The sequence below is a fragment of the Carettochelys insculpta genome, chromosome 16 (genome assembly GCF_033958435.1).
Source record: "Carettochelys insculpta isolate YL-2023 chromosome 16, ASM3395843v1, whole genome shotgun sequence".
In the NCBI taxonomy this organism is placed as follows: Eukaryota; Metazoa; Chordata; order Testudines; family Carettochelyidae; genus Carettochelys; species Carettochelys insculpta.
Window position 1 is genome coordinate 23,242,096 of NC_134152.1, and position 24,172 is coordinate 23,266,267.

At 45.4% G+C, this 24,172-nt stretch overlaps 1 protein-coding gene across 1 annotated transcript in view; it reads left to right on the forward strand.

Moving 5' to 3' along the window:
• OTOA (otoancorin) overlaps nt 1-12,078 on the forward strand; it is a 53,766-nt gene extending 41,688 nt beyond the window's left edge. Inside the window, exons 24-28 of the mRNA XM_075011108.1 lie at nt 2,354-2,496; nt 3,966-4,102; nt 5,512-5,609; nt 7,692-7,884; nt 12,011-12,078. Of these exons, the coding sequence (XP_074867209.1) occupies nt 2,354-2,496; nt 3,966-4,102; nt 5,512-5,609; nt 7,692-7,884; nt 12,011-12,078 (639 nt within the window). The remainder of the gene's footprint in view (nt 1-2,353; nt 2,497-3,965; nt 4,103-5,511; nt 5,610-7,691; nt 7,885-12,010) is intronic.
• The last annotated feature ends 12,094 nt before the right edge of the window (nt 12,079-24,172 follow it).

Consider the following 24,172-nt stretch of genomic DNA (forward strand, 5'->3'; position numbering starts at 1 on the left):
GCTTCAGATAGGATTTTTGTCAGTTTGTTCTTGATGACAAATCCTACTCCATGAATTCGATTTTCTTCCTTTGTGATTCCCTTCCAGAAGGAGGTGTACCCTCTGCCACCTTCTCTTAGCTGTCCTTCTTCTAGTCTACACGTTTCTGCCAAGGCAGCTGTATCAATGTTGAATCATCACAGCTCATGGGCGATAACTGCTGTGCATATTTCAGGTTGTCCACTGTCTGGGTTGTCCTTTAGAGTCTGAATAGTCCATGTTCCAAAGTTTATCATTTGATTTTGACTGCATAGTGGTGAACTCTTTGGTTGCAGTTATCCAGTTAGAGGTGTTGAGGTGGACTATGTTTAGGCCACCTTTTCTAGACCCCTCCTCATGTGGGGTGAGCAGAGTGGATCCTAAATAGGGCTGCTCAGTCACGGGTGCAGCAGCTGGACTGTTCTACCACCTTAGGCCTTGAAACAGAACGACTGATCCATACGTCCACTGCCTATGTTTTGGTTCATGACTAAATGCTTCGAGATTTCACAGTCTGCTCACATCGCCATTCACCAGTCGCTGTAGGGCTTAGGTTAAGGAGAGTAGTACACAGGAAGATGCCTGTGTGTGACTTCCTTTAACGCGGGGAGACTGTTGCACTGCAGCCACCACATGATCCTTGATGGTTAGAAGGCCCAGGTCCAATGGCATGGGGTCCACAATGATTTGGAGTCTCCTGTCCACTGCACACTTCATCTGCCTTCACAGTCATTGTAGCATTACCCTTGCTATCTTCCACCTGTTCTGCCATTGAGGACTTTTAGGATACACTCTTCACACTGCCCTTCCATTTTCCCTCATCCATAATTTCCAGTGCCCTCTCTAAGGGTGAGAGGTTAGTTAAATGTTCACGCCTACTTGGTCCTTGACCTCTCTGGCGAAAGAGTGGCAATAGTAACAACTGTGATAATGTTCACTATGCTCCGACCACTTGCCTGTTAGGATTAGAATGACACCATCAAATAGCTTCAATCAGTTCTCTACACAAACACTAACTGGTAAGAACAATTAGCCCTTACTGACCAAGGCTGGACTCAGAAGTACTATGACCACCACTCTAAATACATCCAGATGCTTGTACAGGTGATCTGTTATTTGCAAATTATTCCATTCAGTTGCTTGAATACTCATTTAGTGCTCCACTCCCTATGCCTCAATAACTCCCATTAATGCCAGTGGGATTTACATAGTGAATAAAGAGAAGATTAAAAGCCTTTATTTGCCTATACAACTAGCCGCAAATTTCTGTGCTGCCGGTTTTGCCATCTCTTCTCTTCAACAAATGACATTAGGTTGATGGTGGCTAGCACAAGCAGAGTATCTGGAATCAGATTATCTAACAGCTGTTTATGCTAACGAGGCACTTTAAGGAAATAGAAGAAACTGGAGCATTTTAACATAGTACTACAATTTTGATATTTCCTGTTGTATTTTTAAAAGCAATTCTGAATACTCATTGGTTACATCTACACTACAGCGATCTGTTGACAGAAGTTACTGTCAGAAGATATCTTCCAACAAAACTATCAACAGATCACAACCACAGATGAAAGCGGATCACTGTCAATCGGCTCTGTTAACAGAGAGCAGCCAGGCTGCCCCGCTGCTCTCTTGACAGAATAGCCAACCGGAAGCACAGCAGACAGGGCTGCCTGGTGACCTATAAGCCCTGTCTGTCAACAGAGGGTCCCCCCGGAGCATCCACGTGGCTTTTTTTGTCAACAGAATCTGTCAACAAAGGCATTCTACCTTGTGGGGGAGAGGCAGAAGTCTGTTGACCAAAAGTGCCAAGTTCTGTTGACAGTATGTCACTAGAATGCATTTTTAGCGTGGACACTCCATGGGTTTTGTTGACAAAACCCTCTTGTGTAGACAAAGCTATTAAGTTTGGTTAGCATCTTCACAAGACATTTAAACAGGACAGGAAGGCTCTAATTTTGAAATCTTGAACTTCATATTACCTACTTATGGAAGAGAAAATTATCTATGGCTTAGCTCTTCTCAGTTGAGTTGAAACTGAAAAGTTTTCTTAGATGGTTCAATTGCTGGTTATTCTGGTAAAGTGCTTTTTGATGACCTGGTCATGGGCACCATGGTAGGTGGTTGTGCTCAGAGCTGCTGAGAAGGCACTGTGTCCATAAATTGCTCCCATTGAAGACAATGGCAAAACTTTCATTGACTTCCATGGGAGTAGGCTCAGGCCTAATATAGTATAATGACAGATCAGTTTGTAACATCAGATATCAGTAGCCACTTCCAGTCTTAGAACCCTATATTACATTTATAACTCTTCTCGATCTCATTGCTTCTGCAGGCTAAATCTATTTTAAAAGGGTTTCTTGAGGACTCTGGTCAGACCGTTTCTGGGCTGAAAAGTTTTGATTTAGCAGGATTAGGAGCTAACCTGTGTGCTCTGAACATCTCAGACATCAAGACCATAAAGACTACAGAATTCAGGTAGAAACACTTTATTACCCAAAGTATTTTAAGTCTCTCTTAATTGTATTAGTGGTGAACTGTCTCCCCCCTTACGGATTTCCAGAAGCACTATGTTGAAAGAGCTCTTTTCCAACACTTTAGAAGCTTTTGAGCCTGCTGCAATCTGCAGGTAAATGTCTAATCATGGCCACAGAAACATGCTAAGTTAACATTTTCTCTGATTTTCTCCATTAACAAAAGACATTTATTCGGTGGAATCTTCTTGACAGGCTGCTTGGAATAGACACCTTTGCTATCTTCAGGGAGTCTACAAAATAGTCCCAGATTTTCTTATAGACGTTACTTTAGAAAAGACCAGGATCAAGTGAATTATTTTCAGTGGAGCCTTGAGTGGCTGTTTAAAATAGATTCCCATGGGATCCAATGTAGCTATTAAATTGAGAAACTCAAATTGGTTGCAAAGTGCTCGTCTATGTTTGGGCCCGAAACTGGGTTTATATATCTGGTTTTGGTCCTGAAACTGGGTTTAAATATCTGATTAAGCCAGTGGCTCTCAAAAATTTTGGTCCCGGGGTTAATAGATTTTTGCGAGTCCTCCCCAGCTCTGGGGTGAGGCCAAAAATGATGGGTTCAGTGCATGGGAAGGGGCTGCTAGAGATTGGATAGGTGTCGGGGTCTGGGTGGGAGGATAAAGTGGTGAAGCGGGATACGAGAGGAGGTCTGGCCAGGAGGGAAGGTGCGGGAGCAGGTTAAGGGTGGGGTGTCCCAAAGGGTGGGAGGGTGCAGGAACGAGCTGGGAGTGGGGTGTTTGGGAGCATGCAGGAGAAGACTAAGTGTGGGAGGTCTGGAAGGCAGGGAAGGTGCAGAGTGGGCTGAGGGTGTGTCTGGTTGGGAGGAGGGCGCAGGAGCAAAGAAGCATGCGGGAGCAGGCTTGGGATAGGCTGTCTGGCTAGGAGAGAGGGTACAGAAGCTAGCGGAGGAGCATGAGAGGGAGATAGGGGAGTAAGGATTGGCTTGAGGGGAGAGGAGGCTGCTTACCTGACTCTGTACTCCCGGCTCCTCTCAGGTACCACCCTCCAGTGCTCCCATTGGCTGAAATGCAGCCAATGGGAGCATCAGGGGAACCCTCTCAGGAGTGATTTCTGGCACTGCACTTCCGTGGCTGGGAGAGGAAGAGTAGCAGCGCATGGAGCTATGCTTCTCCCTCCCTCCCTGACAGCAAGCTGGTTGTGGCCCACAGGGCTCAAGGCTGCCCCCTGCCCGCAGTGGAAGCTGGAGCTGGGCAAGAACCTGGTGGGGAAAGGAGGCACCACGGGGCTGGAGCATGAGCATGGGCTCCCTGTGTGGGGGAGATATGAGCCTCATGACCCACCTGCAAGGTGGCCACAAATGGGCTGCAGGTTGAGAACCAGTAGATTAGGCATATTTCATACATTTTAAACACTTGGTTGTTTATCTGTCTTCCTAACCCCACTGTCCTTTTGCAGTGCTGTGATTGCGAGGGTTGGTTTGTTGCCATGTCGCACTCCTGTTCTGGAAGAGTTCAAGAAGCTGGCAGAATCTGTATTTGGAATCACTGCAGGATGGAACAGCTCTATTATCCATGAGATTGGTACCATAGCAGGTAATGAGACTACCTACAATCAGCGATGCCTCTGCAGCATCATCTTTAAAAGCACTACAGGCCTGATTCACTGCATATTGTGGTCCTCTGCAGGGGCAAGAGACAGAAGTGACCCCTCCAGAGAAGGACCGGTAGCATTTCCGTTAACATTCTTCTCCACCAGAGAACAACACTGTTAGTGTCCATAGGATGCTCTGACTTTCCACCGCTGAGAGTCCTCTGTTAGAATTTGCACCATCTTCCCCGGGGGCAGACTGGAATGAATTTGGCTCTGTCCACATTTCATTGAGTTAACCTTGCTAAGCAGAACTGAGTCAAACTGAAATTTCAGGCCCGTCCCTCTTGAGGGACAATTCTTCCTTTCACCGTTATGGCCTTGATCTTACTTCTAAGTGAGGTGCCTACCAGCTTGCAAACATACAAGTATTCAGCAGAGCTCTGCACTGCCCACAGCTGCCCTGTCTATCCATTTACAGTGTCCCAAAATGCTACCTTAGGGTTCAGTCCTGCAAGGGACTGAATGTCTAAGCTGAAGTGAACAAGAGTTGAGTGCGTTGAGCTTATTGGAGGACTGGACCCTTGATATGTTCCCAGCATGTTCCTGGAACCCATTTTTAGAGCATAGGCATGCACAATCAATGTTAGAAGTTCTGCTACTTCAAGAATGTTTTCAGTTTAACAGTGACACGTATACCACTGCTACGATGTGTGTGTTGCGGGGTTAGCCTTCTGCAAAAGCAGAAGTTTGCCTTGACTGGGAAGCAGAGTCCACATTATGTTTTGTATTCAGGGTTTCAGGGGACGGAAGTTACCCTCTGCATTTGTGGTGCGAAGAACAGCATGAATGAACTTCCGTCATCGTGTATTTGTAGTACTGAGACTGTGATATTTGTTTCTTACATGCTACAGCTGTCTGTAAGCTAATTAGAATGAAAGAATAGTAACGAAGAGATAGCAGGGTTAGTTTGTACTCCAACAAAACAAAGCAGCAGAAATGTAGTACTTTGAAGACTAACAAAATGATTTATTCGGTGATGAGCTTGATCTGATTAAGTGGGTCAGTCCCCCGAAAGCTCATCACCGAATAAATCATTTTGTTAGTCTTCAAAGTGCTACATTTCTGCTGCTTTACAATGAAAGAAGGCAGGAAAAGGAATTAAGTATTTGTATTTCATTATAACTTAATTTCTATATACACCTCTTACAGCTGTAAAACTTGAGCATTCATTCAAGTGCCTAAAAAGTTTTCTTTTACTGCTTAACTCAGAAGTGTTGATTTCTTGAGTTTTTATTGTAACAGGATTTGGAGACAAATACTAGCCAGATCATATATCAATGTTAATTAGTCAAAACTTAACATAATGAAAAGAATGTGTGAACTAAGCTGTATTCCTATTTTGTTATGATAGCTGGTTTAAATGGGAAGGAATTTAAAGCTCTTGACAAAGATGTGATGCCATATTTCCAGCCAACAGCCATAAGACACATCCCTGATGAAGTTTTCAAAGTAAGTTCTTGGTTACTGAAGAAGTGTGATACTCCATCATTTTTACTTTATTATAAACAAACTGCAATACTAATTTATGCTTCAGTTTGAGTTTCTGCAAGACCTTTCCCAGCTTGATTATTAAGTGACGGGCAGTTAAGTATATGAAGCATTAACTTGCAGCTATATCATCTCTTTGTGGTGCCCATAAAATGTCAAATTGTTTATTTGTCCCTAGTGCAAAATGTGTTCCAAGGGAAAAGGTGTTATGAACATGTTTTAAAATTGCAGCCTGAGAACATTGGGGCAGATGGCTTAGAGCAAGGTCTGTCTCTAGTAACATTCTTTTAAGGTCTTCTTTTATGTCTCTATTATTAGGAATAGTGAATAGGTTCACCAGTACAATCACAGGTACAATAAGACCCCTTGGTTCATATCTGGGCTTTTTTTACTAGCCCTAGATTCTGATAACATTCTCCCATGCAGCATTTCTGAAAGAAGAACAAGGAGCGGAGGGGAAGGAAGGTTAGGCAGGAGAGGAGACTGAATTCAGATTTAGGTATACGCAGATGCACCTCTAACTTAATTGGAATTCATCCTGCTTCTGTCAGCTCTGATTATGGCCTAGAGACTAGCACATGGATGTTGAAGTCTCTGACCCAGACATTGTTTGACTTGGAAAAAAGATTAAAATTCTGCCCAACCACCTCTGGTTCAGACATTCATGAGGTCAGTCAGTGTCGTAATGGATAGATGAGCCAGACAACTTAACAGTCTGCCTGCATAAAAGGAGAAACACCTTGACCACTAGCTGCAAAAAAGTGTTCTATACCGTACCTTTGACAGCTCCAGTGATTCTGCGACCTCACTGTACCACGTTTTTCAGTGCTGGGGACAATCAAAGAACCAGAAGGTCAATGTTATTGTTTAGAGATTTTCAGCAGATGTACACAAGAAAAGAGAAGTAGACAGCTGATGAAATTTCTAGATGGACAGGGTTCTTTACAAAACAAATATAGAATCCTTACCTACAAGAGCTTACTGTACTTCTTTACATATTCAAAGTGACATTTGTTTCTACCATGGCTTTGTGTAGCTGTGGCTTTATCTTATGGTTTTGCACATGAAAAAGTAACACCTGTTTAGCCAAAGGTATCAATTATAAGCAGATTTATCAGTTTGTGGAAACTTAGTTCAATCTGAGGGGTTTATTTTAAAAATTTACTGGAGTGTCTCTGAAGAAGTTTGTACCAACTTAATTAAATAAGTTCAAAACCTTTAACCTTGATTTAAACTAACGCAACAAGCTTTTTTAGACAAGGACTCAGACACAGACAATTACAATTGATATGGAATGGAATTTTTGAGCAGTCACCTGGCCTACCTTTAAATTAGAATGTGGCCCTTTAGCAAAATAAAACCTGAGTGCACAGCTGTAGCGGCAAGAAGAGCTTGCTCCATTGTGGAGCTACACATGGAATGTTAGTACAATCAAGGCAGCAAGTATTGTAGATGCCTCTTTTGCAAATTGATTTAATCACCATGATTATGTTTATCTTATTCCATTTCTAAAACAAGACTTTATGTGACCACATTTGGCAGATTTTCCATCTAAAAGGAAAGATCCAGTGGCAGAACTATGACATCTTGTCTTCTGGCTGCTGCATTGATAGCAGAATCCTGGGTCTATATTACAAGCAGGCAAGAACAGGGCAGGTTTGGAGATGGTGAAAGAGGAAAGAAATAAAAACAGTGTGGCAGTCGTAAGGAGTAAACCACCCGCCCCCCCAAAAGTGACAAAACTGAGACTCCAATATCAGAGAGTTCACAGACACACCGATAACACAGGAAGTTGCCCAGAACCAATGTACTATCATCACCAAAGGAGAAGGCTGCAGGTTACATGTGTGGCCTGTCAGCTACACAGATATGCAGCAATTCTAAAAAAAAAAGCTGAGTACTTTTACAGCAATACTGGCCGTGACTGTTTTCCTCACTCTCGGTACAAGGCAGTCCAGACTTCTGATTCATTACTTGTGTAACATAGTGGATATCCTCAAGCAGTTTTGTTGTTTTATTTTGTTTTTTAATTTATTCCTCAAGGAGCTGTCCCCAGAACAGATAGCAAACCTTGGCCCTGAAAATGCAGCCGTGGTTGTGGAATCACAGAGAAAGCACCTGAATGCATTGCAGCTACAGAGTCTTCAGCTGGCTCTAGACGGCTCCAGGGCAAGCGTCCAAGATGCACAAACGGGTGCAAGCACCCTTCATTCAACATATACTCCAGCTCTGAATTGTGAGTAGAACTCGGGGGAGCTGATCCTCAGGGATAATGAGTATATCCCATTGAGATCAGTAGGGGTTGCAGATACTCAACAGCCATCGAGCATAGGCTCTTGTTTTGGAGTTGTATCATAATGAAAATTCTGGGCAACATGTTTGAACATGGGTACCTCAAATCAAACACCTAAATAAGTGGGTTTATTTTCCGCCCCCAACACACACACTTGTGTCCAGAGATGCCAAGTATACACCATTCCAGCCAGCTACAATGGCAGCTTTGAGCAACCAGTGGGAGAGTTGGAGGGCATTGTTCAGCAGTATAAGTTTAGTTGTAGATGCAAAGTTAAGGCACTTTTGGCCTCCACTTCTGTAGTTAGAAAAAGGCATAATAGCATTTAGTTAGCAGAAACTAAGTCAAGTGGCTATACTGCTGTTACCGTAAGACAGTATTAGAGTGTACAGTTTAAACTCTGAGAAACTGCTCCATGTGCATAAACAGTTTTTTTTTAATTTCTCCCCTTACAAATCAATCCCCAGTTGCCTCTTGCAAACAAGAGTCAGAGGGGTAGCCGGGTTAGTCTGTATCCACAAAAGCAGTGGGAAGTCCTGTGGCACCTTACAGACTAACAGATATTTTGGAGCATAAGCTTTCATGGGCTTTCTTTGCTTATGCTCCAAAATGTCTGTTAGTCTATAAGGTGCCACAGGACTTCTCGTTGTTTTCACAAACAGGAGTGAGAGGCGGCATTTCCATCTGAAAAAGTACATCCCTAAGGACTCCTCTCTCCATTATGTAGAGGGATTGTTGCCCCTTGCTAAAACTCAGAGCTGTGTTTTGGCTGGCTGGCCCCCAATACCAAAAGGGTCAATGAGAAATGAGGGCCCTGAGACTGAGTTCCCAGAAACAATGGGGAAGGACTTGTTTGAAAGGGGGCAGGGCAGGCTAATGAAGGAGTCAGGAGGCCAGGGGTCCCCATCTCCATGTGAGCTGCAATTGCATGAGTCAGACAGAGCAGGGACAAGCTAAGGAGAGGGCAGGGGGCCAGCTGAGCTGGGCAGCAGAGCTATGCCAGCCAGAAGAAGCACAGAAGCAGTCCAGGGAACAGATCCATGCTAGGAACAGGGCTGCAGCAACGAAAGTTAGAGAAGCAGCTCAGGAAGCAGCTTAATGGTTGCTCAGAGCAGAGCCACAGAAGCAGCCTGGAGAGCTGCAGCAACTGAGCCAGAGGGGCCAGAGAAACAGCCCAGGGAGCCGGGGGCAAAGCAGCATCAGTTTTGGAGGTGGAGGGGCGAGTGAGACAGGAGAGGGAGGGACTGTGGGCAAATATCCCAGTGCAGACAGATATCCCAAGCCAATGATCATTGCAGGCCAGAGTGGGCAGGAGATCATAACCCCCATGGGTGTGTGTGTGTGGAGCTGTGTTGATGCTAGCTGCCCCCTGCAGCCTAAAGGTGTGAGGCTACCGCAGAAGCTAGTGTCCAGCCCATAACATCCCTACAGCACAGCCAGGGCTTGAGGAGACCTGCAAGGTGAGGAACAAACTGTGAACTTCCCTTACGTCCCAGGACTGCTGTTTGCGATGGCCCCACCATGGAATGGGGCTAGGTGTTGTCCTTTAACCTTTCCCGGTTTTCCATTTTTAAACATCGATTGCTGCTTAATAAATTGTATTTGCCTCGAACTGTACGTAAAGGTCAATGGATCAGGGAAGCATCTAGTACAGAGAGAGCACTCCGGAGTGGGGACTCTCTAACCCCTACCCTAGGTGACCCGAAAAGGTTGGGGGTGGAGAGCCCCCTGCCACCCAGAATCCTAGGCCCAGCCTTGTTGGGATTACAGGGACTCAGCCACAGAGGAAAGTGGCAGGGGAGTCCTCAAGGTGAGGGAGGCTTCTGCATAAAGGAAATGGGAGCTGGGAACTCAGATCCTTTCACTTCCCCATGACACTGGGGTAGTGTAGAAGCCAGGAAAGTTCCCCTCAATAGCAGGACCACTCCCCCACTTACATTGATACGTCCCCTTTGCCTCTCTGACAAGAAATGTGCTTTAGGTGGCCCTGGCCCGACTGCCTGCTTCTTCTGTATCTCGCATACAGGCAATATTAATCTTGTCATCTTCCCTTCTCTCGTACTACGAATCTTCCCATCTCCGTCACTCAAAAGCAGCAGTGTGCACTGGGATTCCATAAAGAGAGGCCAATGCAACAGGAATTTTACCAGCAACAGAAGCCAATGGAGAGACAGTGCTGGGCAGTGTCCACAGATTCTGTAGGCAGTATCATACCATGCTAATGAATGGGAACCACTAACTGGCATAAAATACAGTCCACAAACAGTGTCGGTTCCCTCTCTGCTCCCTTCTCACACCTCCTCCCTGAAAGATTTAAGTCCAAGGCATACCTCTAGCTCCGTGTGTGGCAGGCAGCAGCTCTCTCTTGGCCTCTCCTAAATAGGTCTGGAGCCCAGTGCGCAGAAATTGTATGGGTGAGCTTGTCCTGCAGAGCTGGACATGAGGAAGGGACAGAATCATAGAACACTAGAACTGGAAGGGACCTTGAGAGGACATCAAGTCCAGTTCCCTGCAGGATCAAGCCCCATCTAGACCATCCTTGATAGATATCTATCTAACCTGCTCTCAAAAATCTCCAGCAATGGAGATGCCACAACCTCCCTAGGTAATTTATTCCAGTGTTTAGGCACCCTGACAGTTAGGAAATTTTTCCTAATGTCTAATCTTATCCTCCCTTGCTGCAGTTAAAGCCCATTGCTCCTTGTCCTATCCTCAGAGGCCAAGGAGAATAATTTTTCTCCCTTGTTCTTGTAACCCTCTTCGAGGTGCTTGAAAGCCGCTATCCTGTCCCCTCTAAGGCTTCTCTTTTCTAAACTAAACAATCACATTCTTTCAGTCTTCCCTCATAGCTCATCTTCCCTAGACATTTAATCATTCCTGTTGCTCATCTCTGGACCTTCTCCAATTTCTCCACATCTTTCTTGAAAAGTGGTGCCCAGAATTGGACACAGTACTGCAACTGAGGTCTAATCAGCGCTGAGTACAGTGGGAGAATGACTTCCCATGTGTTGCTCTCAACACTCCTGTTAATGCAATGGCTCCTGTTGCTTTAGTGCCTCTCCTTCAAGGACAGTGTGGGCCATATCAGTAGTTTTTCTTGTTTCTGTGTTTCTGTACTGGGGAAAAAGCCACCCAGGATATAAACATCAGCAGGCTCTGCATATGGCATGGAGGGGTGAGTAGAGGGGCAGGGCTGACTGACCTAAGTCCCACCCCTTCTGCCACTGGCTTTGCCCCTTCCAGGGGAGGAGAGCCAGGCCCCTCTCCCACCTTGCCCCTGGACTCACAGTGGAAATGTTTGTAAACATCTTTCTGTTCATCACAGGTTGCATTTACTCAGGCTGGTGCAATGGGATGTAAATTACCTCTCCAGTCCAGATCTCTGCACTCCCAAAGGAAGTCAGCCCTAGAAAAGGCAGATGCTGCTCATACTGCAACTGCCCAGCCTCCCTGAGGCTTGACCGTGAGGGACAGCAGCTGTCAGGCTAAATGAGTGCTGTGGAGGGGCTAAGAGCTGCTAGGTTGCTTTTGTTGTCATGTATGGGAATTGAACTTCCTAGCCCCAGAACAAGTACTCTCAGCACCACTGCTTTACCTGTGCAATCTGCTCCCTGTGTGGTTCCACCAGAGGCAGGACTTTCCTGATCATACCAACATTTGAGACGCTCCTCTGTTGGATGTGTGGATATGGAATTGAATCTTCCAGATGTGATAGCAAAGGAAGCCTTAAGCAACCAAATATTCAGAGTCTTAGTAACAGGGAGATAGCCATGCTAGTCTGTATACTATCAAAACAAAAAAAGCAGTCCAGTAGTACTTTAAAGATTAACAAAATAATTTATTGTCCCACAAAAGCTCATCACCTAATAAATTATTTTGTTAGTCTTTAAAGTGCTACTGGACTGCTTTTTTGTTTTGATAGTATTCAGATGCTTAGTTTGCTTCACTTCGGGTTTTTTCACTTGTTTGAGTGGTTGTCGTTCTGCGTTAGTGGGTGAAACTTGGAAAGACCAGACAGCACTGTACACATGCCAGATATCACTGAGAGATAATGCTTTGTACTTTTCAGGTGCTCACTTTCCCAGTGGCTTCAGCATTTGGTTGTGTGCCCTGTTTATCCTTTGTCTCACTTCCTGAAATGGGATTGTTAAGCTGACTGTAAGTATGACCATTCGGCTTACACATTTTTGGGCAGCACATTTGCGATTGGTATTAAATGAGGCTGCTGAGATAATAGGTATTACAGAAGCTTGGCAGAACGATGATAATCAGTGGGCAGGAGTGACTGGTAACAGGCGACACGTGTAACTGTTAGCCATGTGACCTGCCCACCCTCAGCCAAGGAAGAGGTGGGACAACCCCTTTTTACTCCAAGCCCTGCTTCTCCTGCCCCTCCTGCTCTACCTCCTTCCCACCTCTTCTCTGCCCTTGCTCCAGCTCTGCCCTACCTCTTCCCCTAGCTGAGTTAGCCTGGAAGACTAGCAGGACTGGGGAGCCCTTGCCAGCGAGCCAGCAGCAGGGGTCTGCCTCATCTCCCACCACCACCCCAATACCCACTCGCTGGCAGCGGTTGGGGAAGCAGAGCAATGTGTCTGCAGCTCACTTTGCTCCTCATCTGCATCAGTTTGTTTCCCACCAGTGGGTGCAGGGCAGTTCCACCCCTTCCCTGAGCAACACAGCCAGGAGAGCAGATTGGGCTGTAGAGGCTTTTCCTCTACTTCCTCCACCCCTGCTGGTGAATGCAGGGGGCTGAACTCCTGCTGTGGATGCTGGCCCACAACCCCCACTAGTGCCCTGGGCTGCCCTGAGGCTCTGGTCTGGCCAGCGGCTTGACAGCCCTTTGTTTCTCCTTCCCATGTGTTTGGTGGGCATGTGCCCATCATTCCCCCGACCCCACCAGTGTTGCCCTTGTCAGCGAGACATCATAATATGGGAAACAACATATATAGGAATGACAGAGTAGATCATACTGATGGGGTGGTGGCCACACACGTGAAAGACAGAATTGACTCAAAAGTAGGAGAAAAATTAATTTGGTTATAACATAGAATCCCTGTGGAAAGAAATTACATGGTTGAATAATCAAAGTATAGCAGGAACGTACATTGCCAACCACCTGACTAGAGTGGCGACAATGACTGTGGAATGGTCAGGGAGATTAGAGAGTCTACAAAAGCAAAAATTCAGTAAAGATTCAGATTTCAACTACCCCTGTTTTTACTGGCTGTGTCGCCTCATGATATGATGCAGAGATAAAATTTGTAGATACTTTTAATGACTGCTTCTCGGTGCAACAAGTTTTGGAATCCAAGAGGGGCGAGATAGTCTTAAGTTCCGCATAACATCTGGCTCAAGAGGTGAATATATCTGAAGTGTTAGAGGGACCACACTGTAATTAACCATGACATCCTTGTAGAAGGGAAATATCAAAGGGGTCCACTACAGTAGCATTTGACTTGAAAAATGGAAATGACACAAGAATGAGACAGCTAATTAAATGGAAATGAAAAGGCACAGTCACAAAGGTGAAATGCTTGCAAGCTGCATGGAAACATTTTATAAACACCAAAAGAGAGGCTCAAACTAAAGGCATACCCCAGATTTAAAAAAACAAATAGAGTAAGAGAATAATAATGATGCCACCATGACTAAACAAGTAAAAGATGCAGTTGAGACAAAAAAGCATCCTTAAAAACTGGAAGTCACACTGTACTGAGGAATTTAGAAAGGAGCACAACCTCTGGCAAATCAAGCGTAGCAAGTGTGATTGAGGCCAAAAAAGGGTGTGAAGAGCAACCATCAAAAGACATAAAAACTAACAGCCAAGAGGAGAAAAATGTATGTAGGAAACCTGCCAACCAGCTTCTCATCAGTGGGGCCATTAGATGACAAAAATGCTAACAGACCATTCAAGGAAGCCAGGGTTATTGCAGAGAAGCTAAATTAATTCTTTGCATTGGTCTTCACTACAGAGAATGTGAGGGAAAGTCCCACTCCTAAGCCATTTTTAAAGGAATAAAGCTGAATAACTGTCCCAGATTGAGGTGTGAGTAGGAGTCAGCTTTGAAACAATTTGATAAAGTAAATACTTACAAGTCACCAGGACCAGATGGTATTCACCCAAGAGTTCTGTAGGAACTCAGAAATGAAATTACATAACTAACTGTGGTATGCAGCCTGTCACTAAAATCAACCTTTGTACCAGATGTCTGGAGGATGCGAATGTGATGCTGATTTTTTTTAAGAAGGTTCTATAGGTGATCTTGCAGAGAGAGGTCAGTAAACTTCACAGCAGTATCAGGCAAATTGATTGAAATTAAAAGAGTAAACAAAACGATCAAACTCAGATAAACATGATACGTTGGGAAGGCATCAGCACAGTGTTTGTAAAAGGAAATCATGCCTCATCGACATATTAGAGGTTTTTTTTTGATAGTGCCAACAAATGTGGGCACATTGGAACCAGTGGATATAGTGTACTTGGTCTTTGAGACAGCCTTTGGCAAGGTCCCTTACCAAAGGCTTTGACGCAAAGTAAGCAGTAGGAGTAGGGGGATAAAGGGGAAGTTCCTCTTGTGGATCAGTAATTGGTTAAAAATAGGAAACAAAGGGTAGGAATAAAGATCAGATTTCACAGTGGGGAAAGGTAAATAACAAGATCCCCAATGATTTGTCTTGGAACCAGTGTGTTCAACATATTCATACATGATTTGGAAAAGGACAGAAACAAGGGGTGGCAAACTTTGCAGAAAATACAAAATTATTCAAGATAGTTAAGTCCAAAACTGACTTCAGAGTTACAAAGGGATGTCACAAAACTGGGTCACTGGGCATCAAAATGGCTTCAGAAATTCAGTGTTGATAGGTGCAAAGAAATGCACATTGGAAAAGAAAATCCCAACTTTGCATACAAAGTGATGGGGTCTAAATTAGCTGTCACCACTCAAGAGAGGTAGTGGAGTTATTGTGGGTAGCTCTCTAAAAATATTCACTCCCTGTGCAGTGGCAGTCAAAGAAGCTACTAGATGTTAAAAGCCATTAGGAAAGGCAGAAAATATAATGCCAGTGTATGAATCCACAGAGTACCCACATTTTGAACATTTCACGTAGTTTTGATTACCCTGTCTCAAAAAATATACTAGCATTAGAAGAAGAACAGGAAAGGGATAGCAAAAATTATTAGAATATGGAATGACTTTCATATGAAGAGAGTGAAAAGACTTGGACTGCTCAGCTACAAAATCCCACATTGTGTGGAGAAAGTGAATAAGGAAATATGATTTACTTCTTCCCATAAGAAAGAGGAATTACCCCACCAAATGATCAAGCAGCAGGTTTAAAAGAAATATAAGGAAGTACTTCTTCACAACAGACACAGTCACCTACGAAAACAACAAGAAGTCCTGTGGTACCTTATAGACTAACAGATATTGTGGAGCATAAGCTTTCAGGGGCAAAGACCTGCTTCATCAAATGAAACTCATCACTTATGAAACTGGCAGCCAGGGGAGGTTGTGAAAAGAGCCCCAAGCCCCATGCTTTCAGAGGTCCTGCGGTAGCTGCCCACCTCATCCAATGGACAGGAGGGACGGGATTACCTGTGGCAGGACAGAAGCCACAGCGGATCACCTCCTCCCCAGCTTTCCTCTCTACTCCCCATGCAGTGCTCAGCCATGGCCTACTAGCCTGCTGAGCCCCACTTCTCCATGGCTGGGAGGCCTCTGCTCCCAGCTTTCTTGTGCAGAAGTAAGGCTCAGCAGGCCAGGAGGCCACAGCTGAGTGCTGCATTCTGAATGTGTCCAGTAGGAACACGCAAACTCAATCTCTCAGTGGTCACAGTTGACCCCTGTACTTCTCGTGAGATACGAGGAGTAAGAGAGGTTGACAGGAGACACTCTCCCATAGCCCTTGTTCAGTAGGGACAGCCAAGTAAGCCAAGCGCAGATAAGTCAATTCTAGCCACACAATTGCCGTAGCTAGAATTGTGTATCTGCGGTTGAGTTACTTTACCTAGTGTAGACATAGCCTAAGTGAACCATTGGTCTGAACCAGCATGGCCCTTCTTGTGGTTTAATGGAGCCATTTGAAGAGTAGGAGAATGACAATGAATACTTTGTAGACAGAAGAGCATATCACCAGGGGCTATTTGGGAAAGGTGGTGGGTTTTTTCAAAGCCACTGCACAGCCTTATGGATTCACTGTATGGCTCTTTGAAACACAGACAGAAGTCAACCATGACAGTAATGGCTTAGAGGCTCCTAGAAGGGGGTAGGGAACTCCCCTAGAGGATAGCAGTTCCTGAATGCTGCTACTAATTATCCTGGTTACTTGTATGTATTAGCGGTAGATTAGCTTAGTATCTAAAAGAGAAAAGCAAGGTAAATATGATCTTTGATAGGATAAATGCTTATGATCTCTCACACACACATTATCCTGGAGTTAATTTGCTTAAATTATAGCTACATGATTTGATTCCCAGTCTTGTTTTCATATCTTGACATTCAAATGCCTCCTTTAAGTGTCAGTGGTAATATTACTTGGTTTGTCCATATTATTAAACTGGAAATGTGACAGACTAGTGTTCAGAGTTGTAGTTTAGCAAAATACCCTCCCTTGTGTCCCATTGTTTTAACAATGCTAACATTCTATAGCACTGATTTGCTTTTTTGTTTGTTTTCCAGAAGCCTAGCGCACACACAAGAATAGACAGAACAGATCATTTAGAAAGCCAATCAGATAAAGAGCTGCAGCTCAGCAAAAATTACATGGGCTGAGTCTCTCGGGTATGCTGGAGCATGATAGTGGTTAGTGGCTTAAAAAAAAACAACAAGCGGATCTAGCACACAATTTCATGATAGGAGTATAGAAAACAAGTGCTATTTTGCTGTGTTAGATTAAGGAGTTTTTTTAAGGATGCCTCCAGCCCTTTCAAAACAAGTTGATGTCTCGTGAAAAGCCAGTGATGACTTCAGATTTATACACATTACAAAGGAGCCTGAATGATTCAAGAGACTGATAAAGTTAATATAGATTGTTAGGCAACTGATGTGGTGTGGCCATGGCTTTGCATATTGACCAGTTCACTCTCATTGCTTCCTTGTACTTCCCTGTCTGTCTTAGCCATTTATTGTTTCCTCTTATATTTTGACTGTAAGCTCTTCAGGGTAGGGAATGTATTCATATAGTGCCATGGGACCCCTGTTGTTACCACATTATAGAGCACGGGTGGCTAATCATGTTTGTTGGGGGGGGCCACTCCAAGAATTTGGTGAGTGGTCAAAGATGCTAATGGAGGTGTGGGGTCTGGCATGGAGGTTGGGTACAAAAGGAAGCTTTGGATGGGGGATTGGGTTGCAGGAGAACGTGCAGTATCTGGGAGTTTGGATGAAGGGAAGGGGTTGTGACCTGGAGCAGGGAACTGGGTGCACAAGGGGGTGTAGGGTCCAGAAGGGGATATGGGTGCAGAAAAGGGCTCTGAGTTGGAGGAGGCATGTAGAAGAGGATGCAGCTGCAGCTCAGCAAAAATTATGTGGCTAAGTTGGGGATGCTGGAGCGTAATTGGGGTTAGTGTCTTAAAAAGCAACAAATGGTCTAGCACACAATTTCATGATTGCGGTGCAAGGTCTGTGAGCGTGTTGTGATCTGAGAAAGAAGGGGTCAGGGATCTGGGTTTTGATGGGGGGTAAGGTATTGTGGTGCAGGGTCTGCAAGAGGGTATGAGTGCAGAGGGTTTGGATTACATAAGGTAGGGGCAGAGGAGGGGTGCAGAGGGTTTGGGTTACGTGGGGTAGGGTTGCGGGAGAGGGCAGGTGGGTGGCTGGGTTGTCAGAATGAGGCTGTGGTTGGGAGGCACTTGCTTGAGCAGCTCCCAGATAGCAGCCCAGCAGGTTCCTCAGCCAGGCTCCTTGCCTGTCTCACCCCCATATGCTAATCAGAGCAGCCAGCTGCTCTCAGGTATATGCTGCCCTGAATGCTGCAAGTCGGGGGGAGGAGTACTTCATGTGCTCTTTGTCCTGCAAACAGGCAGCTCCCGTTGCCTGGGAACTGGCCAATAGGAGGTGTGAGATTGTGCTGGGGGTGGGGACAGCACACGAAGCCTCTTTCCCCCTTCCCTCCAGGCTTGCAGCATTCAGAGACACATGACTGAGAGCAGCTGGCTGCTCTCAGTAGCATGTGGGGGCAGGGCAGGCAGGGAGCCTGGCTGAGGCTCCTGCTGCACCCATGGGCTGGATGGGCTGATGGGCTAGATCCAGTCCACAGGCCATATTTTGCCTGCTCTGACACAGAGCCTTTCATTTTCAGGTTGCTTTTTGAATCCTGTCCACACAAGCAGTGACAGGCTGTTATCAGTCTGTGGCTGAGAAGTTAATGGACCATGCTGTAGTTCTTGTAGGAATAAAGAACTTCAGGTCTCAGAAGAGATACTCTAAAGTTTTCTGGTATACTAAGTTCACAGTTCTTTTCAAAAATTAATTCAGAAAATATTGGGTTTTATCAATATATAAATTGTGTCCAGTAACTGAAATAGGAAATTTTTCCTGGCAAGTTCCAATATTTAATAGACATGCAGATAAACAATCCTTCACCTCTTCCTTTGCATAATTGTCTTTTGCTGGTGTTGGTGCCAGGAATGCATGACAAACATTCATTTTGCAAATGCAAAAATTTGTAGAATGACACAACAGTGTCTTGTATAAGTACATTTAAATAGAGGTGGGACTATAAAATAGTCTAGAAAATACTGTAATTTCTCTTAGATTGTATTATAATAAATCCTATTTCAAATCTTTGTTCATGTTCTTTGTATTTTTTCAAAAATGTGACAGTGTTATTGGCAATCTTTTGTCATGTGGTATTGCTTTCTGAACAAATCTACTATTGCTAAGTTATCTCATACCTATTTCTCTGCTCCATGTAAGAAAATTGATGAATTTATTTAGATACACGGGATCTTGTTTTTTAATCAACCCCCAGTAAATGCACTTTAAAACTTGAATTGTGTCAGTAGATCAACGACTATATTTCAGGGTTCATCTGTATAGTCTTATTAAAACTCTTGTCTCAACTAGACCTGAAAGCACTAACAGTTTGGTTGAACACCACAGCTTACGCAAGTGGAATTCCACTTGCATGTCTATTAAAATGCAGAAGCCATTTTTATACCCAAGAGGATAGTTAGCACTTCCATTTAGAGTTATTGAGTCACAGAAAGAATAACTGCTACACTAAGAACCTAAAAATACCTACATTAGAACCAAAGACACAGTTCCTCAGCCAAGGTGCCTGGGCATAAGTCTGCTTCCAATTACATCAGTAGTTGTTCAGCCTTTACTTTTAATCAGAGCATAGCTGGGTACAGTCTGTGGAACAGACTTTAAAATGCAAATTGTTTTAAAACCTTAAGATCCTTGATTTATGTCTGTGTAGTCAGTAGTTCAGGGGTGGCCCGCCTGAGCCTGAGAAGGAGCTAGAATTTAGCAATATACATGGTCACAACCAGCATCAGCCCCAAAGTCTCTCGTTCATTGGCAGCTTGGCCAGTCAACACCTCCCTCTCCCTTCCCACATCAGCCTGCCTGCCATGATGAGCTCTTTCACAATGTGCAGGAGGCTCTGTGTGGAGGAAGAAGGATGCAGCAGGCTTGGAGAAGGGGCACAAAGGGCTCTGGGCATTAGGGAGAGGAACAGGGCAGAGGCATGGCCTGGGGAAAAGCTGGGGAGTTGAGCAGTGAGCAGAGGAGCTGTCACACATGGCAGGTCCCTCAGCAAGGGGGTCAGGGGCACGGTTCCATGCTCCTGGAAAAGATGGATCTTTGGCCAGAAGGAGTGGGGGAAGGAAGGGAAGCATCAAAGGAAGAGAAGTAGTCCTTGTAATGTGTGAGATAATTGCTGTCTTTGTTCATACCAAGTGTTAATGTGTTGAATGTGAATATGAGCCCCAGTTCACAAATCTCCTGATGTAATCTGCTTTTAAAGTCTCTTTCTTGCAGGATGCATATTCTCAGGTCTTGAACAGAATGCCCAACTCCATTGAAATGCTCGCTGACAGGCTTATGTGTATTGAGATTCCTAAGGTCTGCTCTGTGTCCATTCATTCTCTGGCAAAGTATTTGCCCAGTCTGTCTGATGTACATTGTAGAGGGGCATTGCTGGCACATAATGACATATATGATGTTGGTCAAGGTACATGAAAATGAGCCCCTGATCTTGTAATTAATGTGGTTAGGTCCAGTGATGGTATCCCCAGAATCAATATGTGGACAAAGTTGGTAGCAGGGTTTATTGCAAGGAAAAGTTCCAGGATTATTATTACTGTGGCTACTAATACTAATACTAATCCTGGAACTTTGAACAAAGGCAGCAATTATCTCAAGCATTACAAGGATGGCTTCCCTTCCTTTGATGTTTGTAATTAACATCACCCACCCCTCCCCCCACTCCTTCAGTTCATGTATTTGATTTGTCAGTTTTTATTGCAATTTTTTGGACCTCTGTACTATATAACTGGGTCTGGACTGGAAATTCTGTAGATCTGAAGACGTGGGTCTGTCCCATGAAAGCTCATCACCTAAAAATTCATTTTATTAGCCTTTAAGGTGCTACATGACTGGTGGTTTGTTTTGTTAACGTTTCTGTGTCATCCTGCTTTCATTGCCAATTATTGCTCTTCATCTCCTTCCACCTCCTTTTGTCTCTGCATCCAAGACAAAAGTCAACAGGCAACATCATTGCCAGAGGTGCTGATTGAATACATCTAGGGTTGTAAGAGAAATGTGATTTGACAGAATTATTCTCATTTTAGAGTACGTAAACATGTAAGGAAACAAGCCATATACCAGGATATCCCCTAGACCTGACACATGATTTGACAAGTGTCCTATCCATTGGCATATACCCCTTCCTTAGATCTTGACAACATTATATTACTACTGCTGTTCTGGTTCTCAAGGTATGTTAGAGAGACAGGAAGTGGAATCTAGGGCAGGGGAAGGGGCAGAGAAGGCAAAAGTAGAAGCAGAAGTCAATTATTTCTGCCCTTCTGAGTAAAATCACCTCTTTTGGAGAAGCTGCTGTGTCAGATGCGACCGTTGTAAGCAAGCACGTCTACCTCAGTGGAAAAGGATGAAAATAGGATTGAAAAACAAGCCTTCAAATTAAGCAGCTCCAACTCACAACTCAAGTTCAACTTCTAAGCAAATCCACTCAGGCCCAAGAATTTGTTTAAGCTGTCTTCAGAAAGAGAGGGTGTCTTGTGGAGCTGTATATGTTGCCTCCATTGAAATATGGAGATAGCCAGAAAACTTTCCCAAGAACAAGATAGATCTTCTGTACCTCCAAGTGCTCATAATTCTGTTTTATTATGTCAAGTGTCCTAGATGTTATGAATTACCTTAATATCGCTACTTATCCCCTACACAGCTAAATCAAGAGACTTATCCTCAGGTGCCACAGTTGACCCAAACTTCCGTCTGTACTGGAAATCAGGGACAACAGCTGGCTTGCACCATATAAGGCTTTATCAAAGTTTGCACCCGATCCATTAATTGTACCAGGAAGCAGATGAGTCATTGCACAATATACATCTGTCTGTGCACTTGCTCCCTGTTTTTAACCATCACTTGTACTTCAGTGTCAGTCTGCTTTTCTAATCCTGATTAATGAGGATTTTCTTCTTCTCAGGCTGCAGTCCTGTTGTTCAGAGCTTACAATCGGAATGATCGTGCAGTGATGTACTAAATGCAGGAGCTGTGATTATCAGATTTCTTGGTTGGCTACCTGTGCCAGCATGCCATAGTCACCTTCAAGATTTTAGTGGGTATTAATTACCCTTAAGAGCTTTGTTTTTCACAGTATCTCACTTATACTCTGAAGTCCCTTTTAAACGCCCCCAACACTCCTGACAAAAAACACATCCCCAAAAACTCTCTTGTGTGTATCCAATAGCCTCCAGAAGAAAAACACCAAAAATGGCTACTTTTATCTACGTGTTTGTCAGACCAGTAATGTGGACTTCAGGGTGTACCTAAACTGCTCTGTGTAGAGTCAACCCTGTTAGTGCCCGCTAGAGATTCCCGAGTGCACTTTTACATAGCGCTGTTTCAAATAGTACTACAGATTGAACCTTTCTTGTCCAGCACCTTGGGGACCTGACTGGTGCCAAACTAGAGAATGTGCTGGACCACAGGAGGTCAATATTGTCTAGCACATCACCAAAACTTCTGCTGTGGACTGGGCTCTTAGAGGACATTTGGGGTAAATTAGAGCTAAACAACAGCACAGGAGAGCTAGGACCGATGGCTGTAAACAAACTTTATGGGACCACGGGAACCTTGGACACACCCATGATGTGGTTGTCTGGCAAACTCAAATCATGCCAGATTGCAGATGTTGCTGGACAAGAGAGGGCCAGATTATAGAGGCTCAACCTGTACAATGTTAAAATGCACAAGGGAACATTATAAAGAGATTACTTTTAACAGCAGTTTAAATTGTAATGAATAATTATAGGGTGACCATGTTTCCCTATGGTGAATATGGGCCACCTAGTTAAAAAAAAAATTGCTTAAATTCAAGCAAGTATAATAGCAATCGAGCAGAACTATGCAGTACCCACTCTCCCGCAACATGCTGTAAAAACACCAGGCCCCAGTGGGAGGAGGAGGAGCCATGGGACCTGGCCTGGAAGTTGGGGGAGGTCTCACATATAGATGTAGCCGGGGTGACCGATGAGGCGTGACATGAGGCCACTGGCCTTCTGAGCCCTCTCCAACCCTAGGGAAGGGTTGGGAAAAGCCCTCGCCTCCCCAGCCCCTGCCTCTTTCCCACCATTCTTCTGACCCCGCCCACTCACATTTCCCCCTGAGCTGATGGCCCCCCCGCCCACTTCCTCGCAGCAGTCGCCGCACCATTCCCCTGGCTACATTGCTCCACTTCCACCAGTGAGTGTGGGCATGGTTCCCTCCCCCCAACCCACCCGCGTGATGTGCTGGGAGAGCAGAGTGAGCTGGGGCCACATTGCTCCACTTTCCCTACTACCGGTGGTGAGTGTGGGGGCGGGGGCAGACTCCTGCTATTGGTGCCAGCCTGTCCCCCTGGCTGCTCAGAGACTGAGCTCACTAGGGCCTGGCCAGCCCCTGGCCCCTCCTGCCCATGGCTTTTAGAGGCATGTTACCCGCCCCCCCCCCCATATGTCACTCCTCCGCGTAGTAAGCCTTCTATTTTGGGGGCGGGGGCAGGGCGCAACAGGCTCAAGCCAACTCCATATGGCAGGATGAGTGAGGCAGCACCACCTCTGTCTTGGCCATGGCGAGGTACGGAGGCACAACCAAAAACTTTAACCGGGGGGGTGGTGGGGGGGAGAGCAGCTCAAAAAGTTTGACGACAGCTAAGTGTGTAGGGAGGGGATAGCTCAAGCTGTAGAAAGCAGAGTAGCTAGAGGCTGAGGGTTGGGCAGTGGGTAGCTAGGGGTTGAGTCCAGCCAGGGAGTAGCCCGGGGCACCAAGGGGCTGTGTGCAAGCTGGGACTAGCCAAGGTGGGGGCGGGTCTGTGTGAGAGCAGGGGACAGCTCAGGCTGCAGGCAGGGGGCAGCCAGGGGTTGTGTATGAGCAGCAGTAGACCGGGGGCAGGAAAGGGGTAGCTATAGATTTTGTGTGGCCAGGAGGCAGCTAGGGGCTGTGTCCCAGGAAGGCTGCCCTATGGCCCTGTTCCCTGAGGGCACCACCAGCCATGGAGCTGAGTACCCACCCCGCGTCTCTTACTGGTTCTGTAAGAATAGGGGGTGGGAGCTGAGGGGCAGCTTCAACTCCCTGCAGCAGGAGGCGAGGTGGAAACACCACTCTGCCTGCACTATGGCCCCAGCTAGCCACAGAGCTGCCCCACACTTCTGGGCTCCAGCTTCCCATCTTCAAACAGGCTGGGGGCAGGGAAGTAAGAAAGGGTGGGGTTGTCCCCAGGGTTGCCCTGTACTTCCAGTGAACTTTGGAGGAGCAGCATCCCCTGTGCCCTCATCTCTGCCCATGGGCTCGGGAGGCTTCTGCTGCATGGGACGTACTGGGGATCTGGGATTCAGCCCTACTCCTCCTTGTTCCAATGTAGGTGGAAGGGGTACTGGGACTTCAGATGAAGGGGTACCTAGGACTGAGGCCTCAGCCCCACAGCTTCTGCTTCAGCCCCAATGGGGGGCCATGGGGTTCAGGTGCCAAAGGCTTTAAGTGACACTTCCCCCCTCCCT